Source organism: Protopterus annectens, chromosome 9.part0, assembly GCF_019279795.1.
Source record: "Protopterus annectens isolate FY-2018-M chromosome 9.part0, PAN1.0, whole genome shotgun sequence".
Taxonomy (NCBI): Eukaryota; Metazoa; Chordata; order Ceratodontiformes; family Protopteridae; genus Protopterus; species Protopterus annectens.
The window spans coordinates 1192399271-1192413095 of NC_056743.1; the positions used below are offsets into that span (position 1 = coordinate 1192399271).

At 39.9% G+C, this 13825-nt stretch overlaps 1 protein-coding gene across 3 annotated transcripts in view; it reads right to left on the minus strand.

The window, feature by feature from the left end:
* The window catches only part of YPEL4 (yippee like 4), a 117143-nt gene that overhangs the window by 59249 nt on the left and 44069 nt on the right, over window positions 1–13825 (minus strand). For all 3 annotated transcript variants that reach the window (XM_044084100.1, XM_044084099.1, XM_044084101.1), the window contains exon 2: window positions 12171–12477. In XM_044084100.1, coding sequence (XP_043940035.1) covers window positions 12171–12308 — 138 coding nt within the window. In that variant the 5' untranslated portion in view covers window positions 12309–12477. The remainder of the gene's footprint in view (window positions 1–12170; window positions 12478–13825) is intronic.

The following is a 13825-nucleotide window of genomic DNA, read 5'->3' on the forward strand; positions in this document are numbered from 1 at the left end:
GCGGGGCAGGTGGGAGGGATGTGTTTTTCCAAGGTGATTAGTTTGTGGTCGGATCTAACCAAGGAGTCGACTATTGGTGTAGAGCAATGGTCACCTGTGTTAGTAATGACCAGGTCAAGAATGTTGCTACCTCTAGTGGGGGTAAGAACGAGCTGGTCCAGGGCATTGGAATTAATGAATTCCGGGAAACATTGGGCAAATGTTTTGGTACATGAGTAGTTTTCCCAGTTAATGGAGGAGTAGTTGAAGTCACCCAGTATGAGAGTGTTAGGTTGGACCCTAATATTCTCCAGGGTGCTTAAAAACATGGAGTGCGAGTCTTGGGACATGGTTGCAGATCTGGAGCAGGCTATGACCTGAAATCGCTGTCTTACCCAATGTTAGCTGCACCTGAAGTATCTCTGATGCATTATGTTGGGATACCAGTCTGGAGGTGTGCACATCCTTTATGAATATGGAAACACCACTGCCTTTGGTGCTTCAGTCCATGTTCTGGGGCAAAAAGGGAATGTAGAATGAGTTATAGCTTGGTAGTGCAGGGGTGCTTTCTGCTGTCTTGAACCAGGTCTCTGTTACAGCACAAATGTCGATGTTCTCCATTTTAAGGAGTGCTTCAAAAGAGTGCATTTTGAGATTTGGACTTCTAGCGTTGAGCAGCATGACCCTCAGATTGCATTTGTTTATAGCCATTATGGTGGTAATTTGGTCTTTGGAACACTGACTAAAAAAGGCACTATAGGGGTGGCAAGAGCCTTGGCCAGTATCTGGAAGCCCAGGAGTGGCAGATGCAGGCCATCTCTAGCAAAGCATCGAGGTCTGTCAATCATGTCATCCCAGGTAGACAGATACTGGATCCCCTTAGAATGACACCAAAAACATAGCCAGTTGTTGAAATCAATCATTTTCTGCTTGTATTGTAGTATCATTCTGGATGATGATAGGATGCTGCTCAGGGCTAGGGTCATACCCACCTGGGCTACATAATCCGAGAGCTCCTCCAAGTCTCTTTTCATGTAGTTCAGGGAGGTGCATTTCATGTCATTCGCACCCACATGTACAATGACATAGTTTCATAGTTTAGTACTAGGCTATCTGCCCTGGGGCATTTATAAGCCTAGCCATAGTGATGTGGCTTTCGCCACCCCATGTAATGGTACAAAAGTGTACAGAATAGATTTAGAATACTGTGCCTCTGTCTAGTAGTGACACGGGGAAGACCCCCTTACATAATAGAATTAGTTTACTGTGCCTCTGTCTAGTAGTGACACAGAGATGACCCCTGGGGTAAACCTACAATCTTCCATCCACTCGTCAAGATTTCTCTTGAAGAGAGTCAGTGAGGGGCTCTGCCTAACATGAACTGGGATCCTGTTCCAGAGTATGGGAAGCCTCTGAGTTATGAATCTGTCCCTCCAGCATGTCCTATTCATATTTGTGCTGAGGTTTAAATCTTTAGCTGTCGTGGTTCTGATGGATTTGAATTTTTTTGAGGTGGAGCATGTCCATCAATTCCTGATTGGACATTTAGTTGTACGTCAGGCACACATCACCTCTGAGTAGGTGGTATGCTACTGAATACAGCTGGAGTTTCTTTAGTCTGGCAGCATATGACATATGTTGGAGACCCTTGATCTTCTTGGTGAGGTACTTTTGGGGTCTCTCCAGCTGTTGCAAGTGCCGGGTGAGGTACATACCAAATGGGGCATTGTACTCAATCATGGGCCTGATAAGGGAGGAGTATAGGGGTACAATGACCTCCTTTGATCTGGATGTGAATCCCTTCATGATAAGGTGGGCAAGGTAGAAAGTCTTTCTAACCACTTTGGCAACGTGGGTGTCAAATGAGAGGTCACTATCAACTTGGGTCCCCAGGTCTCTGATTATTTTTTCCATACTCAGTGGGTTACTGTCTATGTGATAATTTGTGGGTACTTTGTTTTTCCTAAAGGGGATGACTATACATTTTTTGGCATTTAGTTTAAGGCCATGGCTCCGGCACCAGTTGTCCGTTTCAGTGAGGCCTTTCTGTAGGATGTATGTGTCAGCTGGTGTATCGACTATGGCGCCTAGTTTGCAGTCATCTGCGTACTTTGTCAGCCACAACCCTCCCATGTTTGCTTTCACATCTGAGAAATAAATGCCAAACAAGAGGTGTCCCAGGTCAGAGCCCTGTGGGACACCACTTGTGACTGGCTTTGAGTCTGACATGGCTCCAGTGATTTTGACTTTATGGGTTCTATCCTTTAGCCAGTTTGCAACCCATCTTGTGACATATGGATTTACATTTAAGCTGTTCAGCTTATCTATGATGCCTGAGTGGGGTATTGTGTCGAAAGCTTTAGCCAAGTCCAGGTAGGCTGTATGGACTGCTTTGCCCTCGTCAATGGCTCTAGTGACTGTTTCGAAAAAGTCAGCTAGGTTCAAAAGGCAGGATCTGCCCTTTACAAAGCCGAACTGGGTGGGATCAAGTGTCTGTAGGTCCCCAATGTCTCTGTTTATGAGTTCCATAATGATTCTTTCCATAGCTTTGCAGACCATGCTGGTTAAGCTTATGGGGCGGTAGTTACCAGGGTCTGTAGAGGTGCCTCCTTTGTGGAGTGGGACCACTGTTGCTGTACGCCAGTGTTCAGGTACATATCCTGTAGTAAGGCTAAGGTTAAATAGCATTTTTATGTGCGGGTTTAGCTCCTCTTGGAGTTCACGTAGCACGCAACCCGGGATACCGTCAGGTCCCATTGATGCTGTGTTTTTAGCTTTGCTGAGGGCGGTTCTCACCTGGACATCTGAGATGACAGGGAGGTTACATTCAGCTGGGATAAGTATTTCTTCTTTTGGGGGTGAGGGAGGGGAGAAATTTGCACTGAACCTGTCTGCCAGAATGTTGGCAATATCTGTGGGTTCAGTGTATTTTTTGTCATTGTGAACCACCTCTGAGCATATCTGAGGGTTTCCGCCCAGGTTTCCAACATAGCAGAAGAAGGCCTTGTAGTTATCTTTAGTGTCCATAGCGATTTTTCTCTCAAAGTTGGCCTTGGATGTTTTTATGAGAGAATGTAGCTTTCTACTAGTGCTGATCAGAGATGCCTTATCTTTATGGGATTTTGCTCTGTCGTGCAGTAGCTTCCTTCTTTTGTTATACAATTTGTTTATGGCTGGGGTCCACCAGACAGGATGCCTGCCCTTGGTGGAGAGGGTCTTGGTTTTATTTGGGATTGCATGATCCATGCATTCTTGGAGATGTCCGTAGAAAGCATTTGTGAAGGATTCAGCATTGTGGGATGTGGTTTCCACTGGCCCAGTGGGCTTAAAGGATACCATCTCAGTCTTAAGAAGTGTAAAGTCAGCTTTTGAGAAGTTTTTCACTGTAGTCTTTTGTGTTGGGGGTGGAGGTGGGATATGTATATCCAGGGTGATTGTTTGTGGTCAGATCTCACTAGTGAGGGGTATACTTCTGGTGTGGAGCACTTTGCCCCCATGCTTGTGATGATCAGGTCTAGTATATTATCTCCCCTTGTGGGAGAGGTGACTAGCTGTTCCATTGCATTTGAATTTATGAATTCCAGGAACCTTTGGGCTAGGGTGTTTGGGCTAGAATAATGCACCCAGTCTATGTTAGGGTAGTTGAAGTCTCCCAATATGATGGTGTTTGGTGAGACATTCATATCCTCCAATGTCTTCAGGAAGGCTGAATGGGGTTCCTGAGATTGGGAGGGTGGTCTGTAACATGCTACCAGTTGTATAGCAGTTTTGCCTACGGTTAGTTGCACCTGGATGGTCTCTGATGCTTCATGTGTTGCCACTAACCTGGAGGTGTGGGTGTCCTTGATGAATATGAACACTCCTCCTCCCTTTTTGGTTTGGCCCGAGGTTTGGGGCCGAAAAGCATGATACGAGGTATAGCCTGGTAGTGCTGGGGTGCTCTCAGGAGCCTTGAACCAGGTTTCAGTTACTGCACAGACATCGATGTTCTCCATACTGAGGAGTGCTTCGAGAGCCTGCATCTTGAGATTTAGACTTCTGGCATTGAACAGCATTACCCTTAATTTTTTTCCATTTTTGTTTTCTAAGGAGGTGGGTTTGTCTTTTGAGCCTTGCCTAAAAAAGGCACTATGGGGGTCGCAAGAGCCTTAGCCAATATCCAGAAGCCCAGTGGTGACAGATGCAAGCCATCCCTTGCGAAGCAGCGTGGCTTGTCCAAGCATGTCATCCCAGGCAGACAGACATTGGATCCCCCTAGAATGACACCAGTAATTGAGCCAATTATTAAAGCTGATCATCTTGTCTTTGTATTGTGGCATCATTCTTGGTGAGGGCAAGATGCTGCTCAGGGTCAGGATCATACGAGCCTGGGCTACATAATCAGAGAGCTCCTCTATGTCTCTTTTCATGTAGTCCAGGGAGGTATGTCTCAGGTCATTCACGCCGGCATGGACAATGACGGAGTCATATTTGTACTTGCTTTGGAGTGACCTGAGTGCGTGTGTTATGTGGCGGATCCTAGCTCCCGATAGGCAGCTCACCATTACCCTCTCCTTGTTCAGCCTGGTAAGCGGAACGTCAGTGTGTCTGACTATAGAGTCACCTATTACTAGTGTATCAGGCATGGTGTTTGGCCTTAAGGGCTGTGATTGTTTGACACACTGATTTATTGAAGTATGTGTTGCATGTGTTATGTTTTGAGGTGGTGGATTTTTGGGTGTCTGCTTTGGGAGCCTCTGTTGTTTTGGTAAGTTTTTTTTGTTAGAGGCTCCGAGTATGTCTTTGTGTTATTATGTGTTTGGTTTGCAGTTGTGGTTGGTCTATGTGGGACTGGGTTTGCTGTATGTGTGGTTACCTTCTCCTCCTGTCTGGTCTTGCCAGTCCTGAGTTGAGAGAGTTCAGCCTCCAGTTTGGCTATATAGTTGCATCTCTCACATGTATTTGTGTTTGTTGGGAGGAGGAGAGGGTTGTCTGTGTACATGAGACAATTGTAGCATTGTCTCAAGATTCCCAGATTAACCAGCTGAACCGGAGAGGATGCTAGTAATCTACCACTCGACATGCTAGAATATTATAAGGGAGTGCTGTGCCATTAAGGGAAGTGGGTACTCACAGGGGTGGTAGGTGGATGTAGTGCTTTAGTTTGAGAGTGCTTACTTAGAAGAGAGGTTTTGACAGAGTCATATTTGTACCTGTTGCTGAGAGACCTGAGTGAGTGCATTATGTGTCAGATCCTGGCACCTGACAGGCAGCTGACTGTTACTTTCTCCTTATTCAACCTAATGAGTGGGACATCAGCGTGCCCTACTATCGAGTCACTTATGACTAGTGTGTTGGGCATGCTGTTTTGCCTTAGGGGCTTTGGCTGAATGGCACACTGTTTAGGAGAGTTATGTGTCTCATGATTAGTGCTGTGCTGTGGTGGCTGAGTGCATTTCTGCCTTGGAGGTCACTGCTGTTTGGTTAGATTTTTATTGACAGCCTCCGTGAAGGTGGGTGTGTGGTTTGTGTTTTTATGTGAAGGTAGTGCTGGTGTGTGTTCTGGAGGGCTGTGTGTTCCATGTGGTGTGGTGCGGTGCAACTGTTGATTTTCTCCTCTTGACCAGCTATTCATGTCTTGGCTGGAGAGTGTGTGGCTTCCAATTTGGATATACAAGTTCATCCCTTGCAAGTCTGAGTGCTGGGAGGTAAGAGGAGAGGGTTGTCAGTGTACATGAGGCAGTTGCTACATTGCCTCAGGATGCCCAAGTTCACCAGGTTAATAGGAGAAAGCACAGGGAACTGAACTTTAGACATGCCTGGAGGGGTGGGCATTAATAATAAGTACTGGAGCTGTTTCCTTGTAGAACGTTTAGTGCTGGTAGCACTTTTGTGCACTACAATAACGGCTACAAGATAAGTGCTAGACTAATAAGCTAGTAAAAGTGCAGAAGAGGAAAGAACTAGCAGATCTAAGGGAAAAAAATTGAACAGCAGAATTTTTGGCACCGCTCAGAAGTTTACAAACAGTCCTGGATACAGCAAATCTGTATCTGGACAAGACTAATTACAGGAAAGGTGGGAAATTAGCGCAAACGTGGGCTTTTAAACCAGAAAGTTGAAAGAGATGGAAAAACAAAGCTTGGAGAGTTTGAAAGAAATGCAGGACCATAGAAAATGAATTTAACTATAAAAAACATAAAAATGCAACAAAAAACATAACTGATTAGAGGAGAAGTAGGTTTTCTAAACTCTGCTTACAAAATACAAACCCTAAAAAATCTGGAAATCTGTAGCCTCTCTTCTGAATCTAGGTAACATTCAAAATCCATCACCCATTCCTGATAAAACCCCTCTCCAGATAGCCCATATATTCAACAACCACTTTATTGACACCATCCAAAAACTACTCAAGGAACCCATTCTAAAATAAATGCCATCTCTATCACTACTCCCACAGACCCACTATCCCCGACAAATATTTTACAAGTTAATTCATCTTTCTCACTCCAACCCATGCCTACATACTTAGTGGAAAAATTACTACCCAAATTAAAATCCTGCTCACTCTCTGCTGATAACTTGCCACCCAAATACTTACCACCCAAATACTTACAACTATCAACCAAAGGTATTGCTTACCCAATCAGCATTCTGATAAACCGCTCTATCACTGAAGCATATGTCCCCCCTACTATGGAAAAAATCCATTATTACCCCACTTCACAAAGGAGGTAATGCCCATGACCTCACAAACTACCGACCCATCTCTATCCTTTCCCCACTATCCAAAATCTTAGAAAAATGTATCCAGACCCAACTACTCAATCACCTCATCAATAATAACCTCCTATCTCCCCCACAACATGGCTTCCGCCCAGGACATAGTAACCCTCAGCTTTACTCTCCTTTACTGACACTGTGAATAAAGCTCTTGATGCTGGACTACATACTGCTGTACTCCTGTTAGACCTCTCAAAAGCTTTCGACAGAGTATCTCACCCTAAACTTTTGCAACAGCTAGACAAACTGGGTTGCTCTCAAAGTGCAACAACCTGGTTTTCCTCCTACCTAAACAACAGACAACAATCAGATGGCAAAACCAACAATCCGATTACCTAGCAAACAACACAGGTGTCCCACAGGGATCCATTTTAAGAGCACTGCTCTTCAATATATTTTTTAATGATCTACACAATGCCCCCCATCAAAGCATATTAATTGATATTAATTCCATAGATGTTGCACTGTTAACATTGTACTTGTAGGTTTTACTTGCCATTATTAACTGTGTAGTAACGACATTAATGAAATCGAATAGTACATTTGTAGGGCTTACTTGCCCTTTATACTTAAGATTAATGAAAGCATTACAGGAAATCTCTTGTAAATCTGGTGTTTTGTAGGTTTTGCTCACCGTTCTTTATTATATTAATGAAAATATTACAGTAAATCTTGTATACATCTGACATGGTTTTCTTAAAAGTAGAGTAAACTGTTAAATAATAATAAAACCCCTTCCTACAGGCTGGTAAACTAACATATATGGTCATCATTTAGTCATCAATCATTGAGGAGATAAGCAAGATGCACAGTTTAAATGTGTTTATAAAACATATCAAACATTCTTAATTGGAAAATTGTGAGACTGGTCGATCCTACCGATCAAGCATATGCTTGATGATAGTCATACAGGCTGTAAAAGCTTGAATTAGGAAACGAATACATTGCCTGGATCAAAGGCTATATTTCAACCAAAATAGGCATAATGCTTGGTTGACTCTTTGGCCACCACACACTTATTATGGGACAAGCCTACCACCAACAAAACTATGCCCTTATCTGGCCACTTGCATGTCAACAAGTAGGATCTAAGAGAGGATTTCATTCAACTGGAGATACAAATATGATGTGCCCTGTAAAGCATCATTTGCATTACCTAATTTTTTTGGTGACTTTAAATATTTATTCTTTTTCAAATAGGGGAGAGCATTACTTAGGAATATTTTTTTATTTCACTAGCAAAACTATTTCCACAAAACTGTTCCAACTATACGTCTGCATTTGCTTGTATGCTTTCGATAATGCATTCTCTGATTATTTCTTCTGAAGCTGTATCAAATGTGAATTATAAATATGTCATACTAGATGGTTTTTGTTATTTTTTTTAATTAACTGTTTTGACTATCTCAATACAAGAACTAAAATACAAAGTTGATGCTTAAGTGCAATGCCATGGTATGTATAAGAACTGATATGTAGGCATGTTATTTCAAAGTCTATAATGGCATTTATAAAGCATACCACAAATTATGCATTTTGATGCATTTAATATTATTTAGTGGCTCATTTATATCCTGAAAGTCAAACATGGCTACAATACATTATACAATCAAAGGAGCTATTATTTAGATTTTTATTTTATTAACCAAAAAATATATATTCCTTGTTTTGTAAATTTGTTACAAGAGAATCATTACACAACCTTCTGGATTAGGCAGTTTTATACCAAATTTGGAACAATAAGAGATTGGGTCTTTGCACTTAATTATTGGCACTCACCTTTTAAATACTTATTTCTCCATAAAAGTCCATTTCTGAGTCAATCTGCCTAGAAGTATGACAATTTGAGTAAAGATTGTGTTTCTAACATTATTCCTGCGTATAAGAGAAAACAGTTGCAAAATCTCTTCTTTGTCTTCATTTAGAGCATCTTTACAGACTATTGTTTACTTCTTGAAGAATTCAGTGGCCTGCAGATTATAATTTATAGACTTTGCTACTTCCTCTTGAATTAAAACATCCTAATGTAGTAAAACAAGTTTGGCCTTCTACTCATTTAGCTAGAAACTAAGAGTTGAGATTTAGTCATGCTTAAAATGAGAAGGTCTGTTTAGGTAAATACTTTTTGATCATGGATACCTGTTTATAAGATAAATGTCTGGATGCCGATTCAAATACAATGGCCCTACATCCAGAATAAATAATGAAAATATTACTAACAGAGAAACCCAGAGTTAAGTTGCAAGTATTTAATTAAATATCTACTGGTTATAAAAAGGAAGGCTTCCGTTTATAAATCACACAATCATGCTTGACTGCTCTGAAAAAATATATATTCAATATTAAGTATATATATCTCCTTGTTAACCAGTTCAAAAGCCTTCTGAATATTCACAAACCAAAAGGCTGGTTTCTGAATCTGTACATTCTGTGTTTGCGTTTTTATCACTATCATGTGTTGTGAATAATTACTAGTCTCTGGCGCAAAGACATGTTTATAGGAGGTTATCTGAACATGCGTTTCATAAAATACTGATTATAATTACTGTTAGCATTATATAACCACTGCTTAGCCCTTAGTCCATACTTGATATAAATGCTTCTATGTATCTTTCAGAATAAGTATTACCTTGGCTAGATTTTGATAACTTGCTGGAATGGCTGCAATATATAATAACACTGCTACTCCCAAAATGTAATAAACCAACTAATGTTTGAATGCCTTGCCAAAAGCTGTAGTACCTTCAAACTTTCAGGGCAAACCCTCTAAATATAACAATAAAGGTGAGACCATATTTCCGTCCTACTAAACATGCCATCCTCAAAATGCATTTTCTTCTTCGCTTCTTATTCTAAAAATCCATAATAATAAAACTATCAATCAGGTCTGTTATACCAGTAACTACAATTTGCTCTCTTCAATAATTAGACTATTAACATTTAAATTCCAATTTTCATTTTTCTCTGCCACTCCTCCAACATTTCCCTTCATCAGCTTCACCTCGAAACTGAACCTGACCTCTTCCTTATCACCATCGTATCTGTCCTTAAGCTAATCAGACCTTCTAGTTTACAGCCTTATCATGACCCCATATTTTGGTTTCCTTATGATCCCCTATTCCAAACAATTTTCCTTCTATAAAATCATTTCTTTAACTTCTACATATTCTTCACTATCATCATCCTGTTTTTCACTTCTGCAGCAGTTTTTCTTCCTGTCTTCACATTTTCTTTGTATCTAAATTATTTTAAGTTATCACATCTTTTAACACCTCTCTCTTTTTAATGCAATCAATTGTTTGAGATCACCATCTGTTTTTCTTGCAGCAAACTTACATGAACAAAAAATATAATCTTTAAATCATTGGTTAACAATTTGCATTTTTCCCCATGTATGCTGTACCCTTCTACAATGGCAAGATGATAATTTTTTTCAAAGTGACCACTTTTCCCACAGTTAAAACATAGACTGAACCACACAGCATAGAAAAGGCATGCTTCCATCATGGCAAGGAAAACAGCACATTTTACTCTCCCTTGCTCGGTTTTCAAACTACGTTACACATTATCTCAACATTCATTTAGCAACTGTGAGACTTTGACCAATTTCCTTAACCAGACCTTGTTGCCAGGTTGCCTCAAAAGGAGCATTTGTCCCTAGCATATTTACCAATTTAAAAAAGGTACTTCATATGCCATCCTATTCATATAAAGGATTCTGCCATTCTTTTTTGCAATACATCAAGTTCAGAATGAAAAAGCAGAGTCACAGATGTAATGTCTGTCCACCAGTTGGATCGTCGAGATGTGCCACCATTGATGCTTCTTTTAATGATTTCTTAGTCAGGGAGACCATATAGAGTTGATATATGCAAGTACGGTCCCCCCCACCCCAACATGGAGGGATCCAGAGAGGGGCTTTCCCTTTGCAAAAAAAAAAAAACTTAGATTTGTGTTTTTGGCAATTTTTTTTTTAGGCAGTCAAGTCAGACAGTTGAGAGTTTGATTTTTGATGTGTTATAGAGGAACCCCTACATTGCAGCTCTCCTTTCAAAGTTTTTCTCAAGTTTGGATGACATTTTTTCCCTAATTTCATACCCGTCTCCAAGTTAGAAGTAATACTATTCTAGAAAGAAAACCAGTAAAAAATGTTTTGTAAAAAAAAAAAGTGTGCATGCCCTCATGAGAAAATTTCAAGTTTTCTGTTAAAAACATGCAAAAAGAAAATGGTACTGCTGTCCTCAACTTAATGCAAAACACAACTTAAGCAAATTGTATCTGTTTATAGTAAAGTCAGACTGCAAACTACTACTGGATTTCAGCTATAATCAAACTTCAGTTTTGTTAATCTGGCTTGCATCTTCCAATATGGTATTCATTTCCCAGTTTGACAGCTTCTGTTTCAAGCCATGTGCTTTTGTTTTTGTAAGGCTATTTTCTGTGTCAGCTTTGGCCATTGGCTCATCAGTACAAGCCCACAGCAACTGTATTGCATCCCAATAAAAAGAATTCATCTTCTTAAACATCCATCCAGGCAATTGCATCTTTGCTGCTATGAGAAGTTCTACTGCTGTAGCCAAACAGGCCAACACCTCCATGGCTATAGCCAAACAAGACAACACCTCCGTGGCTATAGCAAATAGAACAATTCCTCCATAACACCACAAATATCTCAGACATTTCTTCATTCAAATCAATAAATCTGCTGTCTTCCACATAACCTTTGTCTAAAGCTCCTCTCTCCATCAAATTTACTGCTTCCAGTACTACAGCCTAAAATCTATTCAAATGAAAAAAGTGTGTGGGGGGGTGCAACCTGGTCAGATTTTCTCCACTCACAAGCATCACCACCCTGGTCATGGTTTAAAAAGGTCCATTCTGTATCACTGAGCTTTCCACATTATCAAATAAATGCAGAACTGAGAAAAGTGTGAGCCACAATATTGTGCAGGCCCATACCACTACAGATTTCAAACAATAAATAGACATTCTGAAATGCTAAGTTCAGTTACAGGGTTAATAAAACAGCTTTCTGAGCCTGATGGGTGCACTTTAGTCCTTGTGCATTGGGCTTTTTCAAATGAAACATGTTATGAGCTATACAAAGACATACAACTAAGAACATTCTCAGCACCACATTAAAACAGACCCAGGAGTAACGTGTGCCTTGTGAATCATTTGGTGGGCAATTCTGCTCAAAGGGAAAGCAAAATGATAGAGAAACCAAGACGATATAGAATAATGAAGTACAATACTGACCAAAGAGACAGACAAATCAACAGCAAACAAAATAAAGTCAGGATACAAGGTGAAAACTAACCAAACTACAACCGTTTGCATTGAAACCCAGCACTGATGGATACAAGCAATAAATACTACTTACAAGCACAAGTTCTCCCAGAATTGAATAAAAAAACACCAGTAAATACCTTTGATATCAGCTCATCATGGTTTGCCAGCTGTGCACGACAGTGTACACAACTGTAAGTCCGATGGCACTGTGGCAAGTAAGAGCGAAACGTCTTGGCAGCATATGTGGAGGTGGAGACAGTGGTGGCAGTCACCATGGCAGGCTGCAGCTGGATGCCAGGGGCTGAGCTGTGTGGGGCACAGACCCCACAAAGTCGCTCACAAGAGAAACAGCGCAACAAGTTCGCAAGAGCCGTGTTTAGAAATGGGGGTTGGAGGTCGTTGTAGTGGACCCCCCCACACTGAATCCAAACAAAGGAGCAGCACCTGCAAAAAGAAAACAAGAAAAAAAACAATATTCAAAAATAGACCACAACCTGAATTTGTAAACTGCCATTAATGATACTGTAGTTAAACTGATCTACAAAAAAAAAGATGTTAAAAGAGATATGGACAATATAAAGGGACATAATTATACAATGAAAACAAACATACTCTATGTTCTCACATAACCTACTTCAAGTAACAGTAAGCTGAAGACAGAGACCAAAAAATACTTTTTCCATGATCAGAAAAGTACAGTTGCCAAATTGTAAAGCATGCTTGATATTAGGAAGTGGATTCATTAAGACTAGTAAAATATTAAGAAACCAACCAAATAGTAAAACCAATGCCACCAACGAAGGCCAATAAATATAAAGGTGACCAGTGTGGTGTGAAAACATCCTTAAAAACTGAAAAAAGCAGAACATGACTCCAAAGAACATTTTAATAAACTGAGATTAAGCGTTTTAATCCTACACAACTAGGACTTCATTAGATTACAACGAACAATTTGATCATTCCTCATGTAAGATCCAGGAAGTCAACAGAACCAATTAAACAATCAATTTGTCTACTAACATATTCTTAAAAGTATAACCACAAGTATTGCCATTGTTAAATAACAATACAATGCTAAAAGAGCATTCATAAGCTCTTTCACTGTATACAAAGATGTATTAAAAATTATATAAAGAAATTGAAGTTATACAACTTTACATTTAAGTAAATATAATCTTAAAAACAATTACATTCAAGAAAGTTTAAGTTTCAGACTGCATTTCACATACAGTAGATAAATCTTTAAACACCCAATATTTTACAGTTTAGCTGACTGGAACATTAAAGCCGGTAGTACTGAAATATAATCATTTAAAGCAGGTGCAGTAGAGGCATTTAATCTAAATTGCCGTAATAACTCTGTGTATTCCAACTTATTCTTCCAGTCCCCACCCAGAGGACTGAAATTCACTTGTTCTAAAACACCAAAGTTAAAATCATTGTGAGAGACACCAAGCAAGGAATTATATATATATATATATATATATATATATATATATATACACACACACACACACACACACACATATATATATATACACACATATATACACATACATACATACACACATATATACACACACACACACCTCCATTTTCCAACATTTCTTACAAACTGCTAGGTATAAGATACCTTAGCTTCCACAATTTCTTTTTTTTTTAAAAGTACCCTTGTTTCAAAGGTGTTACCTAATAGAACACTAGCTTCTTCAGTAATGTATGGACATTGACACATTTTTTTATTTTTTGTCTGTTTTGTAACCGTTGTTGTTGGCTGTGCTCATATAAACTT